Here is a 27,563-nt window from a genome sequence, read left to right as displayed (position 1 = left end):
ATCTAAGAATTAGGGAACAGACACCCTAATTGACGGGAATCCTAAAGATAGATCTATCGGGCCCAACAAGCCCCATCCAAAGTACCGGATGCTTTAGTACTTCAAAATTTATATCATGTCCGAAGGAGGATCCCGGAATGATGGGGATATTCTTATATGCATATTGTGAATGTCGATTACCAGGTGTTCAATCCATATAAATGATATTTTGTCTCTATGCATGGGACGTATATTTATGAGAACTGAATATGGAAATCTTGTGGTCTATTAAAATGATGATAATGGTTATTTATGTTAAACTAATGAACTCACCAACCTTTTGGTTGACACTTTAAAGCATGTTTATTCTCAGGTACGAAAGAAATCTTCCGCTGTGCATTTGCCCATTTTAGGGATATTACTTGGAGTCATTCATGACATATTTCAAAAGACGTTGCATTCGAGTCGTTGAGTTCATCAAGATTATTATTAAATCAATTATAGTAAGATATGTTATGAAATTGTATGCATGTCGTCAACTTTAGATGTAATGAAAGATTGTCTTTTCAAAACGAATGCAATGTTTGTAAAATGTATCATATAGAGGTCAAGTACCTCGCGATGTAATCAACTGTTGTGAATTGTTTATAATCGATATGGACTTCGTCCGGATGGATTAGGATGGGTCTCTACATAAAATCCTCTCAAACCGTCTCTGTAAGGTAGTTCCAAAACTTGTAGGCCATGAACAAAGTGCTTTCTTAAAAGGGCGGTACATACTTGACGGTGTGCTAATCACTAATGAAACCATTGATTACTTGAAAACAAACCGTAAAAAAGGTATCGTATTTAAAGTCGACTTTGAGAAAGCCTCCGATAGTATTAATTGGTCCTTTCTTTTAGACGTCATGAGATGTATGGTGTTCGGGTTAAAATGGAGAAAGTGGATCGAATGTTGTCTCAAATCGGCCTCTATTTCCATTCTCATCAATGGTTCTCCCACTCGCGAATTTTCGATAAGTAGAGGGGTAAGGCAAGGAGATCCTCTATCTCCGTTTCTCTTTATTCTCGCTGCTGAAGGACTCAATATACTCACTAAAGTAGCCGTCGACAAGGGGTTGTTTAAAGGGGTTGAGGTGGGTGTTGACAAAGTGTTGGTGTCGCATCTCCAATATGCGGACGACACTATTTTTTTCAGGGAATGGGATCGGTCAAACATAAATAATCTTGGTAATTTATTAAAATGCTTCGAACTTGCTTCCGGTTTAAGGGTCAACATCCAAAAAAGTAGTGTGTTTGGTTTAGGAGTTGACAAGTTGGAAACTACCATTGTTGCCAATTTTTTGGGCTGTCGAATTGGTTCTTTTCCTTGTACGTATCTTGGTCTTCCAATCGGATCTAAAATGAATAAAATTAAAGATTGGGGTGTGGTAATTGATAAATTCAAGAAGCGTCTCTCAAGTTGGAATATGCGCTCGTTGTCTTTTGGAGGCCGGGTTGTCCTCATCAAATCGGTCTTAAATAGTCTCCCATTGTACTATTTCTCGCTCTTTCGCGCTTCGCCTAGTGTGATTAAATTACTTGAGTGTGTGAGGAGAGCTTTCTTTTGGGGTGGTGGGTCGGGTACAAACAAAATCTCGTGGGTAAAGTGGGAAAATGTCATCACTTCTTATGGGGACGGGGGTCTAAATTTTGGTTCTTTAAAAGCGAAAAACCTTGCCTTACTAGGGAAATAGTGGTGGAGGTTCAAAACTGAAACCAACTCCCTATGGGTCAAGGTGATTCATAGTATTCATGGGTTGTGCGGGGGCTTATTGTCGGAAGGTGACTCACATCATCGTCCCACAATAGGCACTTGGCGCAATATCATTTTAACAGGTGACTTGATTGAAGATTTGCATGTTCCATTCAAGTGTTCGTTTGTAAAGACCATAGGCGACGGCGATACTACTTCGTTTTGGCATGAACAATGGAGTGGAGGGGGCAAATTATCTATTTTGTTCCTAAGACTCTTTATGTTAGAACGAGACAAAGACTCTACTTTCAAAGATCGGGTTCAAAAAAATGGTTCGAATTTAGCTTTTTCGTGGAATTGGTCGAGAGAGCCGACGGGGCGTACAAGAAGTGAGCTGGATCGAGTTGTGGAGCTACTGCAGTCGCTGAATTTTGACAGCAGCAGTACGGACAGTTGGTGCTGGTCGTTTGGTTCGAGTTCGAGCAGGTTGTTCAAGGTTAAAGATCTCTCAGTGGCTATAGATGCTAAGCTACTAGGTAACGTTTCATCCACTCATCCCACTTTCCATAACAACTTTGTCCCTAAAAAAATAGAAATCTTTATGTGGAGGGCATTAAAAAAGCGGTTGCCGGTTCGGGTCGAGCTTGACAAAAGGGGTATCGATCTTGACTCTATTCGTTGCCCCCTATGTGATGACGACCTTGAATCGGTTGATCACTCCATCATTTTTTGCAAGTACGCCTTAGACATTTGGGAAAGGTTGTTTAGGTGGTGGGGTCTTGGTAGCTTTTCATCCTATAGCTTGCCCAAGATTATTAGTGAAGACTCCAACATTTCGGCTTCTACGCGTGGTTCAAAAATTTGGCAAGTAACCAAGTGGGTGTGTGCATATTTTATTTGGAAAAACCGCAACAACAAGACCTTCAAAGGAAAGTGTGCTATCGGGCCGGTTACATTGAGCGAAATCCAAGTTATGTCTTTCGAGTGGATTTCCAAAAGATCAAAGTTGCAGAATTTCGATTGGCTCGTGTGGCTTTCTAATCCAAGTCATTATCTTAACACTTTGTAACATGTTCGTGTTTTTTATTTTTGTATTATAGCCTGTTTCTAGTTGTAGTTGCTCTCTTTGCAACATTCGTGTGATGTCCTAGACACAATGTCGTAGGGCTCTCGTGTACTCTTTTTTATTATTAATGATAATTTTGTTGGCCTTTCAAAAAAAAAAAAAAACAAACAAATGGTATTTCACTTTAAATAAGTTGTCTTCCGCCAATTGTGAAAATTCTAAAGAACATTTTAAAAATGTATATTTTCCTTTATTTTAGAGACAATACCGTATTTCGTAACCTATTTTACAAAAATACATTAAAATTATGTTATTTTGAGATGTTTAAAATACAAATTTATATGCAAAAAGAGTATATTCATCACTTTCCACAAGATATACAACTATTCACGCATGTCTAATATACTTTTATTAATAGAATTTTCTTATCTTTTATTTTAAATTTTATATCTTATAATCTCTACGTTCAGATTTAAACAAGCGAAAAATTGACCTGTGCGTTATTGTGAAAATGTTAGCTTCATACTTTAACACCATTTTCATTAGTTTATTAGTACAATCTAGACATCGGCGATTGATACATTTTTTTATTAAATTAGAGTAAAAAATCACCCATATACTCTACAAAGTTAATATTTTCAATATAAAAATACATATTTTTATGAATAAATTGCATCATGAATTTGAGTATAAAAAATACATTATAATATAGTAAATTAATATTTTTCAATAAATGCTTAAACGTAACCCTTGAAATTTCGTTTACATTCTTCAAAAAGAAAAGCAAAACTTTAAACACTGTCATATAGTTTGAAAACGACACAAAAGCACATAATATGACGAATTTAAGGTTCAGGTTTAGTATACATGAACAATCTATTTATTTGTTTATTACTCCGTACTAGACCATGCATTATTTATTAATATAAAAATATTAATTTTATTTAATTAATAATAAAGACAATTTACATAATCAATAGCTAAAAGCTTGGAAATTAAGGCAAATACAAAGGTATGAGCTATGGGATGAGTAATGACATAAGCAGTGGCGATGACTCGAACGAGTCAATCAATTTATCTCTTTATTAGCAAACTATTTGGACATTTTTGACCTTTGACATTTTCCAACAGCATAGCAATTAAAAAAAAAAAAAAAAATTATTAGCAAGTGTAAAATTGTAAATATTCCGTAAAATAATTTACCACAAATCATGAAAAAGAATTATGTCATATTGTTGTAGCAATCAATATAACAAACGCTAAAAATGTATATATAATTAATATAATTAATATAGTATATAACAATATATGACTAACTTACTATATTAAAAATAAAGTTAAGTTGAATTAATTATAAAGTATACAAAGTTTTTTAGTAAATTATATCAATAGTCCTTGTCATTTACAAGAAAATTGTATTAACCATCCTTATCTCAAGCAAATAACATTCATCATTACTAACTGAATTGATAATCCTATCTATGATGAATATTTAGTGGTTGTCAGAGTTGTGTTGAAAACAGTCAGAGAGTAATCACGTTAAACTGCGTACATCAGAGTATGAGGTTGGATTACTCGTCTTTCCGAATAGGCCGAAGAGATAATAAAGTCTTCTACCTTTACCCTTTTTTTTTAATGTATATATTGAAATTGAATGTGAAAATACAAAATTAGTGATTAAATTGAAGGGAAAAAATTGGATAAGCATATTTAAGAAAAAAAAAAGTATTTAAGACCTTTTCATTTTAATATCGCTAAACTATAAAAGTTTAAATACTTTTTATTAAAAAAAAAATAATTGATACTCCAAAGTCAATAGTCCAAAGTCCATCCATGTGGTCACTACTTATGTAACCCCCCTCACACTTATTTCACACCTCCCCCCTTAACACGCATTCGATCACCAAATCCCCAAAACTATATATTTTTACCTCCCCTTTATATAACAACATTTGTATCATAGTAGCCAACCAACTTACTCTGTTTTATATTCAAATTCCATCTCAAAACACTCATAAAAAAATATTCTAAATCACACCACCATTTAAAATCTCAGTTTTCATTGCACCAATTTGATTCATAAGGTATATACTTACCTATTCATATCCACATTTTTTCCACATGTTTTCTTGATTATTGTTATAAGTATTTGCAATTTTGCAATCTTTTGCTTATGTCTATAAGGTGTTCCATGAAATGCTCCAGTAATGGTATTTATATATAAATTATGTTATTGTTAAAAAGCTTCATGGGTTATGTCTATTTTTCCGTTTGCTTCATGGGTTTGCTTACAACTGTTTGATTTTATTATAAAGTTCTTAACTTTTTTTAGTTTATATGTCAATGAATGAATGTTGGATCTTTAAAGATTTCTGTTAGCTGGGTGATATCACAGCTCCTTGATAAATCATTTTATATGTAGGTTTGTTGGTAATTAGCTGTCACCAATTACTAACTACTATATATTTTTTTTTTTTATGTATCTTATGGTCTTATTGATCATGTAATTTAATTTTTAAAAAATGGTTTTTTGTAACAGGAAAAGTAAAGTCTCATAGACTATTGAAGTTTTTCATAAACTTGCATAGTTGCATGGGACTATCGATTTCGTGCCCCTTCGCTGCGTGTACAGATTTGGAAAGCAGTTTGACATCCTTAAGTTGTTTAAAAGATGATGAAGCTAGAAAATTGTTTAAATCAATCAGTTTTGAGAGCCAAGATTCTGAAAGTGTTGTGAAGTATATGGGCCCTCAAACAATGAGGGCTCAACAACTATTCATAAAAAAGAACGAAATTAATCAAGAATCTTCGATATATGATAAATCTAGAGATGAAGCATTGGAGTTCTCTAATTCTGACTTGGGTAGCCCCAAACATGAGGCAGCCATAAAGTTGCAAAAAGTATATAAAAGCTTTCGAACACGAAGAAAGCTGGCTGATTGTGCAGTTTTAATTGAACAAAATTGGTTAGTATTTATGAACTTTTTATGTACTTTAAGGTTTTTTAATTATTTAATTGCACATTTCTAAATTTGCTAATTTAGCTCTTTTGTGACCGTTTTAGGTGGAAGATATTGGATTCTGAAGAACTCAAAAGGAGTTCCATATCATTTTTCGATCTTAATAAACATGAAAGCGCCATATCACGGTGGGCCAGAGCAAAAACAAGAGCTGCAAAGGTACATTGAAAACCATTCGATTTTCACTAAATACAAACTAAATTATTTATAACAAATGAGATGACTTACAATGTTTTACTTGATATTTGCAGGTTGGTAAAGGTTTATCAAAAAATTGTAAAGCCCAAAAACTTGCTTTGCAGCATTGGCTTGAGGCGGTAAGTAAAAATAAAATGATGGATTACTGGTATAAATAAATAATATTTTCTGCTCATAACATTTGAACTTTTGTAATTTAGTTCATCTTGTAATTATGCAGATCGATCCAAGGCATCGTTATGGTCACAATCTTCAGTTTTATTTCTTAAAATGGTTGCATTCTGAAAGCAAAGAACCCTTCTTTTATTGGTACGAACACGTCACCAAAGCTTAAATTTTTATTTAGTATAATTAATAATAATTATTATAATGTTATGAACCGAATCTTTTATGAAAACTCAGGCTGGATATAGGAGAAGGTAAAGATGTGAATCTTGTCGAAAAGTGTTCCAGAGCAAAATTACAACAACAGTGCATCAGATATCTTGGCCCGGTATATCTCTTGCCCATTTTCTTTAAAATTCTCATTTTCATAACATTTATTAAAAAAAGCTAAATAAATCTTATAAATTTTTTCATTTCGTCTCTAGATGGAGAGAAAAGCATACGAAGTAGCGATAGAAAATGGGAAACTTCTGTACAAAGAAACTGGCGAGTTCCTTGATACGACGGGTCAAACAAAAGGTTCTAAATGGATCTTTGTTCTTAGTACGACAAAGACTTTATATGTTGGTATAAAAAAGAAAGGTTTTTTTCAACATTCGAGTTTTTTGTCTGGGGGTGCTGCTTTGGCTGCTGGAAGGATTATCGCTAAAAAAGGCGTTCTCAAGGTACGGTTTTGTGGAGATAATACTATCTAATTCTTATCTTAACCAACATATTGATATCATTGAATACTCACGAAAATTCTTATTTCGAAACAGGCAGTCTGGCCCCACAGTGGTCATTATCGTCCCACTCAAGAAAATTTTCAAGATTTCATTTCATTCCTCCAAGAAAACGATGTGGATATTTCTAATGTTAAGGTAATAAAAATTCTCGAATGCTACGACTAACTCTGTAAATTTTATTTATTTATGATGCTTGATTCTCATATTTTATCATTATTTCAGATGGATTCTAATGATGATGACGAAAAAGAATACTTTTGCAAGCAATGCAGTGTTCGTGTAAAAGTTAACTCATCCGAAGAAGAAGCAGATCTTGAAAAACCTGAAAAAGAACAAAAGAAGAGAAGTTTTACTAGGAGGTTAAGTATCGAAATACCAAAACACGACGATTTGTTAATAAAACTTATGGCCCAGAATCAGTCAACAGAAACCGTTTTAGATGGTTATTCAGACGATGAACACGAGCCAGATACGGAAGAAACAGTTTCTAAAGAAGCCATCTTTCAAAGAATCTATTCACATAAAACAAGAACATCGTTTCATTTGAGAAGACAGCTTTCAAGAAAATGGAGCACAGGAGCTGGACCTCGAATCGGTTGTTTAAGAGATTACCCAACAGAGCTACAATCGTACGCATTAGAACAAGAAAATTTGTCTCCAAGAAGCTTGAGGTCTTTTAATATAAGTAACAGTACGCCTTGTAGAACACAATCGTCCCCATTAAACGTAGGATACAAAAGTAGTGTTACATCAGGTGGTTATGCGGATTCGTTTGATTAGTTTATTTACTAGTTTATACTAGTATGTATAGATTAACCTAGGTAGTTTAAGCATTCTTTAAATGTTTAAATGCTTGAATTATGTATAGAGATTTTTATAGATATAGGTTTGAAGAAAGTTGTAGATTTCTACAATGAGTACTCACTGATTGTATTATTTTTTACCATTAAATGAAAAGAAACAATCTTTTTGTGGTCTTTCTTTGATTATGATACTTTTTTTTTATCAGTCCCTAAATTGGTTATGTTACATAATAACATAAATATTTTCTTACAGAAGTTGGAAGCTTATTTGCAAAATTTCAAAGCACTGAACTTGTACAAAGACTTCACTGCATTACAAGTTGTAATTTATGCATGTATGCTTGTACTTGAAGCATTTGATAATCAAGATACATGTTGGACATCAGTACAAAATGTATATGTGCAAGTATGGTTGTACCTTGCACATTGAATATTTCAATCCTTAAGTAACAAGTATTTACAGAAGATTTGCCAGAAAAATACATGGAAATTTAGCTTATGAGTTGACTTTATGGGGTCAAAGTAAAAAACTGATTAGCAAATGAAGGTTTTATTTACATATGGATATAACTTTGACTTTTATATGAAGTTTGCCTCAAACTCACCGACACTATAACGAGTTATCTAAGAAAGTAACAAACAACATAAGTATGTTGATTTTTCTTAAGTAAGTTGATTTCTCTTAGCTTATAACGTTTTAATAAGTATTATGCATATGTTACACTTCAACAATTTAAAATTAATATACTATTATGAAATTCAGATATGTTATGTAGAAATTTCCTTAACTTTTATATGAAGTTAAAGTTTAAAAAAATTTAAATATAGGATCTTATTTTATTGCCATGACTAGACCAAGCTATGTCAGCACAACCCTTACAATTCAATTGATTTTTGATTGCAAGTTTTTATATTTTATCCTTATATATGTTTACTCACAACCTATACATAGTTGAATGATACTTTTAATTATTGTTAACTTTATATAGCTTAACATGTTAAACAAACTGATTTTAGCTTCTTTACAAACATCAAGACTATATAGTAATTTACAGTATCATATTAGGACGTCAATCTGAATATAAGATCAGTAATTGCATTGAAAACCATTTTTTGTGCTCTTCACAACGCAAGAGTTAAAAGAAAAAAGACGAAAATCGATACAAAATGTCAACAGTTTTGAGTCATGCTTGATTAGATAATATTACTTTACAAGTTTAGTCTTCAAAATCTAATGAAATGCTTGTAACTAACAAACAACTTGACTGGTAACTTGAATTTGGTATGTTCGATACGACAGTCAATTTAATTACCAAACATTCTTATACGATTGAAGACGACAAATGACTCAAAACATACATGGTTGACTTTGACCCCTGATTCTATAGCTCAGTATGTTCATTGCAAAATCCAAATCTTTTTGACAATTATTTTACATTTCTATTGAATGTGTGCATTATTTAGCTACAAAAACTATTATTTAGCTACAAAAACTAGTATGAAATAACATCTCAATCTTTCTAATTCTATGGATTTAAGAGGATAAGACACAATTAAGAGTTTAATACCAGATTTGAGGTTTTTTATTTAGGCAGTAATTGAAATGCCCCGATCAACGTAGCAATAACATGTTTCATCACGACCAATCAACATATTGAAGCTGTCTGCAAGTAATAACTTGAGATCGAAGTTTTTATCAACATATTGCGACTGTTCACAAGTTAACTTGAGATCACAGTTCAACCAAAGAAACTTTTCAAGAAAATAATCTACCATATAATTCATTGATTTTTTTTTTTATATTTATAAATCACATGTATGTATGTTCTTCTACTATGAAACTCAGTAATCAATTCCATACAAATACAATCCACTCGTTAATGTGATAACAAATCAAAAGCTCTTTGTGCACAAAAAGCAATTTTTGAATAAAGATTTTGTGCTCCAATTAACCTGATGCACTAGTAACAAACGAAGCATGTATGCAGATACAAACTAGCTCTTTGTTGTCGCATGACGTGCAGTAAAAGACTCTACCAATGGGTTCACCAGATGCGGCGCTTCATCCTGTAACATGATAAGAGCTCATCAACAATGATGGATTTACGACAAGCGTCATACATAATCAAGTAGTATCTTATTGCTAATACAGGTACTATTTGGATTTATAATACAAACAAACCATTTTTTACGTGTAAAAATAGGAAAACAAGTACTATAGTTTAGCATAACTTACAAGCAAGTGTCCTCCTAGAAACAAGACTAATTTAACATGATTCAAAATGATTGTTCAAATGTAAATATTTCAAATTAAACTATTTAAAATTTTGACCTAACTTTGACCAACCTTGACTTTGTCCAACTCAGAACCGACTCACACCGACTTTGGCCTAACTTTTTACTATGAGCGACTAACTATACGTTTTTTAGCGAAAGAAGATGGGCTAGTCAGCAAACCGACTAGTCGGCTCAGACGGCCGACGTTTACAACACTGTATATAATTTGCCTTGCTTTATATAAAAATCATATAACATATGATAGATCGGAATAACAAACCAAGGATGACAATAAGAATGATTTAATAAAAGGGTACCTGAGGACAGTGACCAACACCAGTAAGGGCAATAAAATCTTCAACGGTGTCAAAATTTCCGTACGCTCTGCCAAGTTCAATTGGCTCCCAAGGATCTTTGTCACCCCACACTACCAGTACAGGACACTTCACAAATAATTTAAAGACTAAATATATCAGTTGCATATTTTGCAGGTCCGAATAAGACGAACGTAAGGGTACCAAAGATTCAACCTTTACTTGTGGCAATAGTTCCTCAGGAAGCGGACCATCTGAATAACAAATAAACTCAAGAAACACGTCTGCAGCACCCGGCTCAAGCCCAGGGAGAAGAATCGCGTCAACTAATTCGTCCGTCACTTGGGACGTATCATGGTAACACTACATAAGGTAAAGGAATTAATTCAATAGTTTGTTTAATATTATTTTATTATTTCAAATAATTCATTGTTGTATATTGAATGTATACCTGACAAAGAATATTTTTAACTGACTCTCGTGTGGCCACGGTTTGAAAGAAGAATTTTCCAACAGGGGTAGTCCTGATATGAAAAATTATAACTTTATATAAACCAGTGAGAAGTTAACAAATGGAGTTTAAGTCAGAGATTTACCTCAGTAAGTTCTGGAAAGATCTAATTAAGGGTCTTCCGAACCATGGTTGCTTTGTAATATGAAGCATACGAAGAGAGATGTTTAAGAGCACGATCCCCTTACAAATGCTTGGATCCATCACAGCTGCCTGAAGACCAACAAGTCCTATACAAGGCACGCAATTAAATTATATAATCAGCTGTAATAAAATGGGTTGCAAGGGACATTCGATCAGTTCCAAAACGTAAATCAAAACACTATATAAAGAAGGGCTTAGCATGTGACAATAAGTTTGAAGATGCATATTTTATATGGATTAAGTGCACCAAAATGTATGAAACTAAGGTCAAACATTTATAGTGTGCATCCAACTTCCGAAAATGGCAACTTGTATATAATTTGGCTGGCGTGTCATCTATAAAAGGTACTGCGTGACATCCATATAAATTGTTCGGTCAAATAATTTTTTTAGAACGGCAATTTCGGCATCGAACCCTAATATATATATATATATATATATATATATATATATATATATATATATATATATATATATATATATATATATATATATATATCGCGCAAAGCGTACCCAAAATGCTTTAGGTTAACTGCTTGGCCCGCACAGAGTGAAGGATACCAGAGGCACAACCTTGGAGAAAACTCCCCCAGGATTTGAACATGCACCTATTTTTTCAAGGATACGGGCCGACAACCAACTGAGGCTTTTAACCACTCAATCAATAGTTCAGTGGTCCGGTCAAATATTTATATAAAGGATTTTGCTAACGACAGCCCTTAGGGCTATGTTTACGCGCTTTAAACAGTTGCAGATGTAGTGGTGGTAGTTACATGAATTTACAACTGTGTTTAAAGCGCATTAACGACAACGGCCGTCGTTAGCAAAATCTTTATTTAAATGGTCAAAAGTCAAGTTCATAATGTATAAGGTACGCCAAATTAGTTCGATATACACTCTGCATGTCAGACCTTAGTTTGAATGTTTGATACATTCTAGCACACTTAACCCATCAAAACATAAGATGATTACCTCCAATTGAATTGCAAATAAAGAACGCTTCATCTTTAACGATGTCAGTACAAAAGTCATTTAACTGAGAACCCCATGTCTCAAATGTATAGAAAGGACTGTCACCAAGCTCACGAGGATTCGGTTTGTCAGAATAACCGTAACCAATAAGATCAATTGAAAATACCCTATGTGATTCAGCAAGAACTGGAATATTTTTTCGCCAATGGTCACTGAAAAAATATAATTTTTGTAAGTGCTTAAGCCATATGAGAGCACATTAGAAACTAGTAACCACATAGTACAAAGATATCAGATTTTAAAAATATTCACACGAACATTTGGCTGTTTTGTTGATCTGTGTTGCTAGCCATACCCAAGGTTGCAAAACTCGCTACTCGGGAAGTACTCATTCGGGATTATTTAGGGAGTGTTCACTTTTAGCCCTTCAACATGTCCTACATACAAGCCCATGAGTTCCCTAATACTCCAAAACCAATTGGTGATAGGTGGAGGGTCCCAAGTGCTTATATACATACATTAGTTTCTTTTAACTTCCGATGTGAGACTTTAGTTTGCACCCATTAATCGATTATCTCCAGAACAGGGAGTGCTTAGCAACTCGGGTAGTATTCGGACGTTGGCCAAGTTTGACTTTGACAGATTTTGACCGAGTTTTGACGCCGAGTAATCCCGAGTTTTGGCCATGTTTTGACCGAGTTTTAACCGAGTTTTAACCGAGTTTCCAAATAATCCCGAGTTTTGGCCGAGTTTGACCTAGTACTCGGAGCTCTCCAAAAACCGAGTACTCGCCAAGTACTAGGCGAGTAATTCCAAGTTCTGTAACATTGATATGGGAATACAAATAGACTACTCTATAATATGTCTACATATAGACACATACAGATCCAATTAAAATTACAATTCATTTTGTGATAAGGTAGTTGATACCTATGTTATATAGTTGAGGAGTGCAAAATATGAATGATGGTGGACCTGTTAGCTCCGAAACCATGAACCAAAACCAATGCAGGACCAGTGCTCCCAGCATATTGATACCGAATTGAATACCCTTTCCAGTTCCACATGCTACAAAACAAACAAAATATTCGACTGATTCTACTATTGTAATTATAGCAATTTCTTAACAGCTTTCCTAACTTTTCTTATGTTGGCCTTAAATAATCAGAGAAATCATAACATAATCACTTTTAACCAAGCAATAAAAAGAATTGGTGTAAGGGAAAATACCCCTTAAAGCAGGCTTCATAAATAACAAGTATCTTCTAAAAATGTATATAAGAATATAACATGTTAACTGTTAGAAAACAGGGTTTGGTTTGATAATCATGGATTGATTCTTAATCGTATAATCACTTTTTCAATTAAGTATTTCAACCCCACAAGCCTCGGTTATCACGAAATCCTAACTGGGATAAAACAAGAACGCGATTTGAGTCCACGCAAGAAGATCAAATCCAAAGTGTATGAGAGAATGTTTTTTTCTGTTTTTTTTTTTTTTTCATTATATAAGTAAAGTTCCATTACTCCCATATATATAGGATGTGAAAGGGTACGACGAAAGGACACAACCTTTCAATGAAGCAATGCAACCTTTCAACAAAAAAGTGCAACTCTTCATTCCCTTTGAAAAATGTCACCACTCTTCATGAAATGATGCAACCATTCATGATTATGTTTTCTGTGACCATTCATGGAAAACTTTTCATCAAAAGATGCAATTTCCAAAACATTATCGAATTAATCTGAACGCGTGCACTCGGCACTCTCCAAACTGGTCATTGAGTATAATTTAATAACCTTTGCTTTCAAGTAAATCCCAACTAACCAAAAGGTTATGTTATATTCTAAATAATTATGAAATTCCAAGGTTTTTTTAGTTTATTTTAACTGATCTTTTTTCTGTATCATATTTTATAAAGAAATTGCATAGAAAAAATTAGATGAGTAGCTAAAATGAGAAATTCAGTAATTGTTGATATCTATATGTGCAATTACTAGAAAAATAAAAAATAAAAAACATAAAAATAACCCTACGATTAATGAAATAAGTAATACCATGTATTGACCTTAACTTTGGGGTTGATTTCTTGAATTGCTTCAACTGAAGAAGAATCATTAATCAAACATGAAGGAATTAATCGAATAAATCTGGTGGGTTTTGAAGGAACCCATGTTTTATTGGAAGTTAAAGACGGAATCTTGTTGGTAAATATCTGTGGGAAGTAAATTTTTGAACAACTTGTAGTTGCCATTGATACACCTCTGTATTTTTGTGTGTGTGTTCCTGAGCATTTGAAAGTAGTTGAAACTATAAAATTTTTGGAGCCACACAGACTTGTGATGTCAACCATTTTGACACGTCGACCACACAAATGCAATAACTAAAATGGCCAAAATTTAGAAGGAAAAAATAAATAAATATAAGGAATTAAAAAATTAAGATCTGTTGGAAATTTAGTGTAATTGATGGATTTAATCTACACTTGTAAACGGGTTAGGAGGTACGGAGTGTACACCTATTAAGTGATAGATTGCTCGGACCAGAAAGTGGTTTTCCATTATCACAAATTTGAGTGATTACGGAAGTATTATTCCTGCACTAGGTGAAACATCTCCATCGTGGAAATAAAAAAATAACTTTATGTAAAGGATTTGTTTTAGATTTGAAAACGATTTCCTTGATTTGGTTGTTGGAAATAAAACAAACAACTTTATGTAAAGGATTTGTTTTAGATTTGAAAACGAAATTAGTTAGTGAAACATCTCCATCGTGGAATAATACTTATTTTTGGGTGCCTATAAATAAGGACTATCATTTATGAGAATAAGATATACGAAAAACACCTTAATACTCTTATGCAAAAGAGTTCTTGTTTACTGCCAATAACAAGAACTAATCTCTGTCTTATCCCAAAGTGATATTCGTGTAACCCAGGCAATAAGGGTCGAATAATTACTTTCGGAAAGTGATACCACGATTCAGTGATTTATCCGGCTATCGATTATTTTACCCTACACGAAATTTTCAATAAAACCTCCAACAATCGAAAGTAATTATTCGTTATAATCGATGGCGGCTACGGTGAAACACATGACGGCGAATTTCTCCAAACTTGATAAGTTTGAGGGAATTGATTTTAGGAGATGGCAAAAGAAGATGCACTTCTTTCTGAGCAGCATGAGTGTGGTGTACGTACTCAGCACACCAATTCCTGAAGATCATGGTGATGATGCCACTATTGAACAAATTCGGAAAAGGTGCAAGTGGGAGAACGATGACTACATCGCTAGAGGTTTAATCCTCAATGGTATGCCTGATTCCCTTTTTGATATTTACCTAAATGTTGAATCTTCTAAAGAACTATGGGACTGTTTAGAAACCAAGTATATGTCTGAGGATGCTTCTAGTAAAAAGTTCCTTGTGAGTAATTTTAATAATTACAAGATGGTCGATTCTAGACCGGTCTTGGAACAATACAATGAGCTCATTCGTATACTTGGTCAATTCACACAACATAAGATGAACATGGATGAGTCTATTCAAGTCTCAAGCATAATTGATAAACTACCTCCATCTCGGAAAGAATTTAAACATTCTTTGAAACATAAAAATGAGGAGTTAACTCTTGTTGAGTTGGGTAGTCATCTGCGTATTGAGGAATCCCTCAGGTTGCAGGATAATGACAAGCCAAAGAGCAACGAAGTTGCTGGTACGTCTGTTGTCAATATGGTGGAACATAAAAAGTTCACTAGTAATAATGACAAAAAGGGCAAACGTAAACATCAAGGTTATAACAAAGCTAATCCGAACAAGAAGTCTAAATTGACTTGTTGAAAGTGTGGTAAAACTGGACATATGAAAAAGGATTGCAAGGTTATTTTTGGTAAATATAATGCCAAAGGATCTAGCACAAGCGGTTCGGGAAATGGTTTAAACAACCACAACTCGAAAGGTCAGAATATATTTAATAATTCAAATGAGAATTATTATGTTTCATATATATCTGAGGCTTATTTTGTGCAGGATGATGATGTCGCGTGGTGGGTTGACTCGGGAGCCACCACCCATGTATGCAAGGATAGATTTTGGTTCAAGACTTACGAGTCCGTGACTGATGGATCAATTCTTCATATGGGAAATGAGTCAACAGCCTCTGTTCATGGACGTGGAAGTGTGGATTTGTGTTTTAGTTCTGGAAAAACTATTTGTTTGTTTGATGTTTTGCATGTACCACAAATAAGAAAAAATTTGGTTTCCAGTAGTGTGTTAAATTGTTGTGGTTATAAACAAGTGATTGAATCTGATAAGTTTGTTTTGTCAAAACATGGTATGTTTGTTGGTTTTGGTTATTTATGCAATAGAATGTTTAGACTTAACATTAATCACTTGAATGTTAATTTTGCTTTTATATCTACTTCTAGCATAAATAATTCTACACTTTGGCATGCTAGACTAGGACATATACACTTTAAAAGAATGCAAGATATGTCTAAAGATGGATTAATACCGGTTTTTGACATGAACAATGAAAAGTGTAAAACGTGTATGTTAACAAAGATCACTAAGAAACCATTTCAAAATGTACATCGTGATACTGAAATTTTGGAATTAATACATAGTGATTTATGTGATTTGCATGCTACTCCTATTTTAGGGAACAAGAAATATTTTGTGACTTTTATTGATGATGCTTCTAGATTTTGCTATGTTTATTTGTTACATACTAAGGATGAAGCATTAGATAAATTTAAAATATTTAAAACTGAAGTAGAATTACAACAAAAGGCTTTGATTAAAAGACTTAGAACAGATAGGGGAGGTGAATACATTGACCAATCGTATTTCCAATCCGTTGGTATTATCCATGAGACCACAGCTCCTTATACTCCACAACAAAATGGTATATCTGAAAGGAAGAATAAGGTCATTAAGGAAATGGTTAATTCCATGTTATCCTATTCGGGTTTAAGTGAAGGATTTTGGGGGGAAGCTATGTTAATAGCTTGTTATTTGCTTAATAGAGTTCCTAACAAAAGAAACAAGATTACACCTTATGAACTTTGGAATAAAAGGAAACCTAACTTGAATTATCTTCGGGTATGGGGCTGTAGGGCGGTTGTAAGACTACCTGATCCCAAGAAGAAAAGTTTAGGTGAAAGAGGTATAGATTGCATATTTGTTGGATATGTTGAACATTCCAAGGCATATATGTTCTATGTAATAGAGCCTAATGAGTTTGTCTCAATCAATTCTGTGATTGATTCAAGGGATGCAATCTTTGATGAAAATCGATTTTCATCTATACCTAGACCAAAGGATATGATTCCAAGTAACAATGGAATCAATAAGGATTGTAATGATGAAGTCTCTGAAAAGGCTGTTGATCAGTCACTTGAGCTTCGAAAAAGCAAAAGAAAAAGGAAACCTAAATCATTTGGACCAGATTTTCAACTATACTTAGTTGAAGGTTCTAGGGATGATGTTTCTACCCAATATTCGTATTGTTTCAATGTTGATGATGATCCTAAAACATATGATGAAGCAATGAGGTCTCATGATGTTGCATTCTGGAAAGAGGCAATTAATGATGAGATAGATTCTATCATGGGCAATAACACTTGGGTGTTAGCTGATCTACCTCCTGGTTGCAAACCATTGGGTTGCAAATGGATTTTCAAAAAGAAGATGAAGGTGGATGGAACTATTGAAAAGTTCAAGGCAAGGTTAGTAATTCAAGGCTTTAGACAAAAGTCTGGAATTGACTATTTTGATACTTATGCTCCCGTGGCACGTATCACTACCATTAGACTGCTGATTGCTTTGGCTACGATTCACAATCTAGTTATTCACCAGATGGATGTGAAGACAACATTCTTGAATGGTGAATTGGATGAGGAGGTTTATATGAACCAACCTCAGGGCTTTGTCATGCCAGGAAATGAAGGCAAGGTGTGCAAACTTGTGAAATCCTTATATGGTTTGAAACAAGCACCTAAGCAATGGCATCAAAAGTTTGATGAAGTGATTTTATCTAGTGGTTTTAAATTAAACCAAGCAGATAATTGTGTATATAGTAAATTTGATGATTCTGGTAAAGGAGTTATAATTTGTCTATATGTTGATGACATGTTAATCTTTGGGACTGACCAAAGTCAGGTTGATTTAACAAAAGAATTTGTCATCAAAATTCTCCATGAAAGATATGGGGGAGGCTGACGTTATCCTTGGCATTAGGATCAAACGTGAAAGCAAAGGAATTTCGATTTGTCAATCTCATTATATTGAGAAGGTGTTGAAAAAGTTCAATTGCTTTGAATGTAATCCTGTGAGTACCCCTGTTGATCCAAGTGAGAAGCTTATGCCTAATCAAGGTGAAGCTGTATCACAACTTGAGTATTCTCAGGTGATTGGCTGTTTGATGTACGCCATGACTTGTACAAGGCCGGATATTGCTTTTGCTGTGGGAAAACTGAGTAGATATACTAGTAATCCTAGTACTCATCACTGACAAGCAATTAGGCAGGTACTGAAGTACTTGAAGAAAACTATGGACTATAGTTTATCTTATAATGGGTTTCCTTCGGTAATAGAAGGATATTCTGATGCGAGTTGGATAACCAATATTGAAGATCATTCTTCAACGAGTGGTTGGGTGTTCTTGCTTGGGGGAGGTGCTATTTCATGGGCTTCTAAGAAGCAGACATGTATTACCAACTCAACGATGAAATCTGAGTTTGTTGCTTTAGCTGCTGCTGGTAAAGAAGCAGAATGGCTTAGAAACTTGATCCATGAGATACCATTATGGCCTAAACCTATAGCACCCATGTCTATCCATTGTGATAGTGCTGCGACATTGGCAAAGGCTTATAGCCAGATGTACAATGGAAAGTCTAGACACTTAGGTGTCAGACATAGCATGATTCGTGAACTCATCATGAATGGGGTGATTTCTATAGTGTTCGTGAGGTCACAACAGAATTTAGCTGATCACTTGACGAAGGGATTGGCAAGAGACTTGGTGAACAAGTGTGCTGTGGGGATGGGTTTAAAGTCCACATAAATTTCTAATTATAAGATACCCAATTCCCTTCTGATGAAAATTAGAAGTTGAATTCAATGTGGAAGGCTTATACTTAGAAATTTGGAGTACAAAATTTTGTATCATCCCAAGGTAAGGTATGTACTCGGACCTGTTGAAGGTGAGGATGAAGTTTAGCTTCTTAATGGTTTATTTGAAAAAATGCAATAGCAGGTGCATGACTGAAATGAACTACCTATGTGAATGTGAAGTTTTGCCGCTTCAACAAAGCTTGGACTTTTGCTTTAGATACATTCATGAATGGATATGGACACATGGCTTGTAAAGTGTCAGGATAGCTTTAGAGTATTTGAAAACTTATGTGTATGTTATTTTCAGTTATTCAAATGGGTTGAAGGGTTCAATTCTTAGAACACCCCGATTCTCGAATATTTGGAATGCGTAATGTACTAAGGTGAAAATTCAATCTTCAAGATATTTTCATTTATGCATAAGTTTTTGTTTTAATTTGTTTAATTCTCGAATATTGGGGAGGATTGTTGAAAATTTAGTGTAATTGAGGGATTTAATCTACACTTGTAAACGGGTTAGGAGGTACGGAGTGTACACCCATTAAGTGATAGATTGCCCGGACCCGAAAGTGGTTTTCCATTATCACAAATTTGAGTGATTACGGAAGTATTATTCCTGCACTAGGTGAAACATCTCCATCGTGGAAATAAAAAAAAATAACTTTATGTAAAGGATTTGTTTTAGATTTGAAAACGATTTCCTTGATTTGGTTGTTGGAAATAAAACAAACAACTTTATGTAAAGGATTTGTTTAGATTTGAAAACGATTTCCTTGATTTGGTTGTTGGAAATAAAACAAACAACTTTATGTAAAGGATTTATTTTAGATTTGAAAACGAAATTAGTTAGTGAAACATCTCCATCGTGGAATAATACTTATTTTTGGGTGCCTATAAATAAGGACTATCATTTATGAGAATAAGATATACGAAAAACACCTTAATACTCTTATGCAAAAGAGTTCTTGTTTACTGCCAATAACAAGAACTAATCTCTGTCTTATCCCAAAGTGATATTCGTGTAACCCAGGCAATAAGGGTCGAATAATTACTTTCGGAAAGTGATAACACGATTCAGTGATTTATCCGGCTATCGATTATTTTACCCTACACGAAATTTTCAATAAAACCTCCAACAAGATCAAATTTAAGGGTTTCGCTACTGATTGGATTGGATGTTTAGGAATCTTCAATCTCCACTTATTTATGAGCTTGCCTTTCAGGAAAAAAAAAATAAAAATAAAAAATAATCTAAGATCAAATGATATATGTTTAAGATTCCATCTTTGGGTGTATTTGGATGAAAGTAGCTGGAACTGGAGCTTGTAGCTGGAGCTGGAGCTTATTTTTTAAGCTGGTAGCTGGAGCTTATTATTTTTTATAAGTGTTTGGTAAACTAGCTGGAGCTTATTTTTCAGTTCATAAGCTCTACTTTTTTTTTCATAAGCTACTAAAAGTAGCTTATTTTTTCAGAGCTTATGATTTTCATAAGCTCTACTTTTTTTCTCTACCAAACGAAGCTTATGACTTGGAGCTTATTAAAATCATAAGCTCAAGCTCCCATAAGCTCCAACAAGCTCGTCACCCAAACACACCCTTTTTGAACTTACGGAATGAGTTTTTGTCAGCGTTACTCACAGCAAATGCAAATAACTAATGTTTCTCCGCTCCATATCAGCATTCCTTTCAACGTTTTTCTCGATTTTCATCACACCAGCATCAAACCGCGAACATCAATAATGTTTCTCCCACTTTATATCAGCGTTCCTTTGGGTATTTTCTCAGTTTTATTACCAACGTCTCTTAAAGACTATCAAAAAGCTTTCTTTCTTTCTTTTCATATTGGTTAAAAAATATATCTCCGGACTCGTTTTATATGTTATTAACTAACTAAATTAATATTGATAGTGAATAATTGAATAACAGAAAACAATAATATTTTTTTCTCATGAATGTATAAGTTAATTTTTTTTTGAAAAGCAAGGCATAATATATATAAAACTCAAAATCGAGTGTTTACAATACAAGGCGCCAATCAATAAGGAGATCGGCCCAGTCGAAAGCGAAAGTGACCCGTGTGCAGAGAGAGCACCCGAGCAATGAATGTATAAGTTTATAAAAAGTCATTTTGGAGCTTTCTCAACGATGGATTCAATCTCGGCCAAAGTCAAGCCAATTAATTGGCACTGTCAAAGCCAATATTAACACGCCAAAGCCCAAGTCAATTCTTAGCATAATACATCATGAGTCTTTTATAATTTTTTGTTGTACATATAGCTTTATGTCTTTAAGATTTGCATAATGGTTTAATTAATTAATTTAATTTATGGTGGTTGAGGAAATGTCTAATAGGCATTATTGTAAACGGCGTCCGTTGCGGCCCGTTTCGACCCTGTCCCGTTTTCTTATAAGCCGGTCAACGGTCAAAAGTCAGGTCAAATGGAGGAAAAATTGGGTCAACGCCGGTTAAAAGTCAGAAATTCTGTTAAAATCGATCATAAGTCGGTCAAATCAGTCAAAATTGACTTAGTTTAGTATTCCATTTTGTATTATATTAACGCTAATAGCAATTAGGGTTAAAGCCAAAAATAGGCTACAAACTTACACAAATGTACCGATGTCGCCCACAAACTCATTTCCGTCCTACTGTCACCTACAAACTTTCAAAAAATGTGCTAATATCAACATTTTATAGTTTTGACCCGTTACATACTAATTTTGACATGATAATTTTATTTTTTTTTTATTTTTTTTAAGAATTAAGATCCAATCCACGAACGACACGTGTTGATTTTAACCAGTTTAGCCGGTAGCAAGTCATTTTTGTTTACATTGGTACACTTTTTGAAAGTTTTTGTTTACATTGGTACACTTTTTGAAAGTTTGTAGGCGACAGTAGGACGAAAATGAGTTTGTGGGCGACATCGGTACATTTGTGTAAGTTTGTAGTCTATTTTTGGCTTTAACCCTAGCAATTATAGGTACAAACTTGTCAACGAAGGGTTTTTAACTCTAAAATATGTTTAAATATATATTCATATATATAAAAGTTAACATTAGTCAACATCCGTTTAGACCCCGTCTCGGTCCCTTTTTTCCGTTGCGACGTTTTGAGATCGCTACCGTTCCGGCCCCGTCTCGCGTCTTTTTCAACCTTGCTAATAGGTGAGAGTGATATGTGATGAGTTACGGATGGAAAGAAAATGTTCACATGACAATAATGTATTAATTAAAAGAAGGGCGCTATAAAGTCATAGTTTGAAATGGTCTAATAAAATTGTGCTAACTGCTAAGTATCACTTTAACTTCCGGATTCACCAATTTAACCAAATATGATGAAGTCAAAACAGTGGGATAAAACCAATTTTGAATCCTCTAGATAGAGCAATATTCAATCTATGTGCATACAAGTTCAATACTAATTTACTCCATACATTTTATTATTAACACAAGACCAATGAAAGCATTCATTGTTTCCTGATCAACATCTACTTACTACCGCTTATATATCACCCTTTTTAACTTGTACATTGTGCATTCTATCTTAAGTTTTTACTCCGTATCATTCTATCTTTTGTGTGAAGCTCCATTCAAACTCCCTACTCTTTGATGTTCCAAATCAGGGTAAATTCTGGGAACCTCCTTTTGCACGTTTTGAATTTCTTCTAACGACGCAAGAACAATGGCCATAGTTGGTCTGTATCTATGATCCGTTTGTAGACACTTTGACGCGAGTGCAGCCACAGCCTGTGCACCCTTCTTCGAGTACTGACCACCGAGCCTTATGTCCATTATTCTTAGAACCCGCTTGCTATCACTTAAAAACGGCTTCACCCATTCTACCAATGTTTCTTCTACCCCACCATCTCTCTCCTCAGCTATCGCTCGTCTTCCTGATAGTAACTCTAATAAGACCACCCCGAAACTGTACACGTCATTCTTTGGCGTCAAGTGTCCTGAAACATTTCCACAACCACATCCTCGTCAAAATTAGATAAAATACTAACACAATGAATAATATCATATAAAGTTGTCTATATATGTGCTTATGTTGTTTGAAGTTGTAATAATGAGATTAATCAAAATTTAAAATGCCAATAAAAATATTCGCGTTTGCACTAAAAAAAAGTTTGATTATTTGACGATTTAAAGTGTAAATAATTATTTTTGACACCTATAAGTGTCACAAAGTTCTTGACACTGACAAGCGTCAAAATGGAAATCCCAATGACACTTAATGTGTCAAAAAGTTCATAGAACCTAAAATATGTGGCGTCATATTCAATGGCAGATCTTGTGCAATATTACCGGATCCGGAGGGCCAAAATCGTTTCAAATTTCTTTTTATACATGTAACAGTTCATACATGTACCATGAAATACGAAAAGATTTAAATACTAAAAAGTAATTATATTCATAAATTAACACTGATTTAACAATAATTTAATCTATCAAGAAGTAATTAATTTTCCCCCTACAAGTTCTGGAGGGGCTGACTGTTACAACAATATATATTTTTAATCTCCGTATATACGATAATATAAAATAAAATGTATAGTAAAAGGCCAAACTTTTGAGGGCCCAAGCCCAGCCTTGCCACCCCAAAAGTCCACCACTACTCATATTTTTTCACGTTTACAACTTACATGTCCCATTTATAAGCTTCAAAAGTTTATTTAAAAAGTGTCAAAAAACTAAAAACTTAGTTGTAGTGTTGAAGTTATAAAAAAAGGCGAACCTGTTGCTATGTATTCTGGTGCAGCATAGCCATTGGTCCCGACAACCCTGGTTGAAACGTGTGTGTTGTCTCCAACAGGACCGGTTCTTGCTAAACCAAAGTCCGAAAGCTTTGCATTAAAATCCTACAGAATTCAACAACATGAAGTCATTGGTAAGAGGTACGGGAACCACATTATAATCACGTTTGTATAATAAGACAAAATCCAGAAATTTTTTTGGCATACCGTATCTAATAGAATGTTAGATGCCTTTAAATCTCGATAAATGATACTAGGTTCTTTACTATGCAAGAAAGATAACCCTTGTGCTACATCAATGGCGATACTCATCCTTGTAGCCCATGGCACGGGTTGAACACTTTCTGAAAAAATAAAAAAATATTTAAGATATTTGAGAAAAATCATGAAACCAAAGCTTAATAGTAGTAATCTGATTATTTTTCTCATGGAGTTCAAAAAATCATGAACCATTTCGATCTTTTTGGTTTTAACACAGATGGTATGGATGAACGATTTGGACAACTACTATTAAGGTACAGAAAAAAGACTTACTAAGAATATTAATGGGTCATGATCAGTTCATTTTGGGTCGTCTACCTTTTTGGTCAGCTTATATTATTCTCTGCTTGTAAGGTAGAGTATCATCAATGTTTGGTTTAGTTTGGTTGTGTTTGGGAGAGATAATTGGTAGGTATTTGTATCGTTCTAGCAACTTGCTAGCTTTTTATGTAGTATTTAATTTAATTTAATTACGTCGTTCAAATTAAAAAAAAAAAGAGTAATCAAAGTAATACTCACTTCTAAACAAGTGATTATCCAAGCATCCTTTTGGCATGTACTCATAGACCAGAACACGGTTTTCCCATTCTGCGCAATACCCGATCAGTTTGACAAGATTTTTATGACAAAGCCTTCCCATAAATTCAAGCTCAGTCTGCAAATTAAGAAAATCAAAACAAAATTACTTCTTAATACTTGCCTTTTTAAAACTTCATATAATGTGTTTTTTGTTGGGAAAAAAACACAACCTTTCCTGAAAAGAAAAAAAAAAAATGCAAAAAGAAACTTTAATATTGCAAGATAAGGGTACAAAAATTCTTTTTGCCTACAAAATTTCCCAATTTTGATAATAAAACTCCTTGTAAGCTCCAGTTTCTAATGTTTTCATATTCAACCAAAGTCAAGAATGTATTCAATTGTGGCTTCAATGTTTTGGGTCATCCGAAATGGCGTTAATCTTTCTAAGAATCGGGTGAAGAAAGATGAAATATTTGATTCTGTTAGAAACCTTTTTTATAGTAATTGGTTAAAAATTATATCTTTGGAACAGTTGGCTTATAAAGCTATTGTAAATGTTGTTTGTTTTTCTTCTAGTTACGTGCTAGAAGCCATAACAAAATATTTTTCCGTTCAAAAAAAATTTAACTGAAGTCAAATGCAATAGTTCAAAAATAGAGGATGACTTACCAGAAATTCTCTTTGGCCTTGACGGCTATCGGCCTTAAGTACTTTAACAGCAACCACTAGTCCAGTACCAGGTTTGGCCGGAGCCAAGGTGGTCTCATCAATCCACCCTTTGAAAACTTGGCCAAAACCGCCTTCACCCAATAGACTATCGGGTCGAAAATTCTTTGTGGCGGTTTTGAGATCGTTCAAGTTAAAGGCTTTAATATTAATGAGTTTAGGCGCATCATCATCTTTGTGGGCTTTTGAAACTTTGTTGAAGATGATTGTTTTTGATTGATTCTTCGAATCTTTTGATTTCCCTTTGTTACTTAACATATCCTCTAAAATAATCAAATTCAAAACAGATTACAAACATATATTCGAAAAACTGTTAATGCTGATAGATTCACACACACAAGAAAAAAAAGACTACAGAAAGCTCAGTTTAAGCACTTGAAAAGATAGAATTTAAACACAAATTTGGGAACTTTATTCAAAATTTAAACTGAGGGACCTTTCATTACAATTCAAAACCTGCAATTTCATGCTCAAAGTTTCATGCTTTTTACATTTATATTGATCAAATAATATAACCAGCTAATTATACATGCTAGAACTTTTAAATAACACAAAAGAAAACTCAATTACACTACAGAAACCCAATTTAGAAGTTTTCTTTTTCATATTCTATACTAAAACAGAACATCAAATGATCATGATGCATAGTCACAATTAAAGCATCAAACTTGAACAAAAACCCTTATTATAAATACCATGTAGGATTACAATATTTATAGTTAATAAATATTAACAAAATAGAAAAACATAAACTATACCCAGAATTTGAGTGGAAGAAGCATGAGCAACATTAGTAGGTTTACCAACACAAATACCCATTTGGAAACAATGTTATTTCTTTCCTTCTATAATTGAAACAGAAGATCAATGAAATTTGAGATAATAAAATAAAAATTGGTACTAAATTGAATAACAGCAACACATATATACATATAGATAGATAGATATAGTAATTGCCTAATGGGTGAGGTGAGGTAGGGTTGTTCTTTGAATTGTGGGTCGTGTGTTTGAATTATATATTTAGTCAAAGGTTCATAATTCTGCTCATGTCCTATTCATTTCATACAATAATGTATATAGCGACTTATTGGTTGAAGCATGGAAGAGGCTACTAAAAAGTTGTAATTAATTTCATTTAAAATATAAGACAAAAATTTGATACGTTCTAAGTGATAGTAATAATTAATTAAGAGTAATAATTTATCATTTTATCCTCCAACTCAGCTACTTTAATTATCCTCCAATTATTGAATTTGATGATTAGGGATATGTTTGGCAAAATTAGTTGGTAGCTGTGATGACTCATCCAAATTCATTTTAAAGAATACATCATTCATCGATTTTACAGTGAGGTACTGACATCTACATGATACGTTTTGTAAATATTGCATTCTTTTGAAAAGGCACACCATAATTGAATATCAAATTCCAAGGTTTTTGACGTTTGATGATTTCTATATATAGACAATCACCGTAATTAATAGTTTACAATACTACATCCGTTGATAATGCAGTCAAAATAAAATACATGGTGATGATTTTGTGAATGCAACGCTTTCTCGAATAAAGCATGTATGACTCCATGCACATAGCTTGTATCAATATAAGCAAACATCGAAAGACTTCTAGGAACCTGAGAATAAACATGCTTAAAAGTGTCAACACAAAGGTTGGTGAGTTCATAGTTTTAATGTTGTGCATAATCTGTATGTAAAGGTGGGTCACAAGATTTCATTTGTTTCATCCAGAAACGTTTATCAAAATATTCTACAAGATTGAGCACCCTGGTAACTAAACTTTAACGTTATAATAAGTACACCTGTTTTAACATACATGCAACCAACATGTACAATACACGCAATCCAACGTGTACTAACCTCAAATAGCATACGTCTGTTTTATAGTTCAGGCTAGGGTTTCTATACCTGGAACAGACGGGGATGTCAAGCCCTATGGATCCATATATAACTACTCGCACCCACCAGTTCTTATAACCGGCAGTTACTAGTGACAAAGCTAAGGGATTTTCAGTTCAAACTCGGTGTAGAATTTAGCATGTACTTGTATCCATTGCGTTTAAAATAAAGTGCATGTATTCTCAGCCCAAAAATATAGATTGCAAAAGCAATTAAAAAGGAAGCAAATGAAACTCACCTTAGCAGCACCTAAGGTCATTCACCGAAATGTAACCGAAACTCGAAATGCAAAATAGCCGTAGATCTCAACGTATCAATATTGTGATTCAATATTGTAGAAAAGTATGTAGACGCAACGGAG

General features: G+C 33.7%; 4 protein-coding genes across 4 annotated transcripts; 2 read left to right on the top strand and 2 right to left on the bottom strand.

The window, feature by feature from the left end:
• The first annotated feature begins 1,773 nt into the window (after window positions 1–1,773).
• Window positions 1,774–2,783, top strand: LOC139841891 (uncharacterized). Its single transcript, XM_071832080.1, has 2 exons — window positions 1,774–1,803; window positions 1,893–2,783. The coding sequence occupies exons 1-2, from the start codon at window positions 1,774–1,776 to the stop codon at window positions 2,781–2,783; spliced, it is 921 nt and encodes a 306-aa protein (XP_071688181.1).
• A 1,958-nt stretch (window positions 2,784–4,741) lies between these two features.
• LOC139843991 (IQ domain-containing protein IQM2-like) lies at window positions 4,742–7,776 on the top strand. Its single transcript, XM_071834188.1, has 9 exons — window positions 4,742–4,864; window positions 5,320–5,746; window positions 5,845–5,959; window positions 6,052–6,117; window positions 6,219–6,307; window positions 6,401–6,491; window positions 6,589–6,828; window positions 6,922–7,023; window positions 7,111–7,776. Exons 2-9 carry the CDS (start codon window positions 5,373–5,375, stop codon window positions 7,666–7,668), a joined length of 1,635 nt encoding a protein of 544 aa, XP_071690289.1. The 5' UTR covers window positions 4,742–4,864; window positions 5,320–5,372; the 3' UTR covers window positions 7,669–7,776.
• Window positions 7,777–9,461: 1,685 nt separating this feature from the next.
• Window positions 9,462–14,196, bottom strand: LOC139843990 (uncharacterized). The gene is made up of 8 exons (XM_071834187.1): window positions 13,968–14,196; window positions 12,885–12,977; window positions 11,910–12,121; window positions 10,879–11,023; window positions 10,734–10,806; window positions 10,499–10,645; window positions 10,286–10,411; window positions 9,462–9,758 (listed from the first exon to the last, which is right to left on the bottom strand). The coding sequence occupies exons 1-8, from the start codon at window positions 14,162–14,164 to the stop codon at window positions 9,687–9,689; spliced, it is 1,065 nt and encodes a 354-aa protein (XP_071690288.1). The 5' UTR covers window positions 14,165–14,196; the 3' UTR covers window positions 9,462–9,686.
• Window positions 14,197–22,378: 8,182 nt separating this feature from the next.
• Window positions 22,379–26,260, bottom strand: LOC139843989 (probable serine/threonine-protein kinase PBL3). Its single transcript, XM_071834186.1, has 6 exons — window positions 26,045–26,260; window positions 25,230–25,549; window positions 24,561–24,696; window positions 23,988–24,124; window positions 23,762–23,885; window positions 22,379–22,979 (listed from the first exon to the last, which is right to left on the bottom strand). Exons 1-6 carry the CDS (start codon window positions 26,103–26,105, stop codon window positions 22,591–22,593), a joined length of 1,167 nt encoding a protein of 388 aa, XP_071690287.1. The 5' UTR covers window positions 26,106–26,260; the 3' UTR covers window positions 22,379–22,590.
• Window positions 26,261–27,563: the final 1,303 nt, after the last annotated feature.

Source organism: Rutidosis leptorrhynchoides, chromosome 4 (genome assembly GCF_046630445.1).
Source record: "Rutidosis leptorrhynchoides isolate AG116_Rl617_1_P2 chromosome 4, CSIRO_AGI_Rlap_v1, whole genome shotgun sequence".
NCBI lineage: Eukaryota > Viridiplantae > Streptophyta > Magnoliopsida > Asterales > Asteraceae > Rutidosis > Rutidosis leptorrhynchoides.
This window is presented reverse-complemented; position numbering and strand designations above follow the sequence as displayed.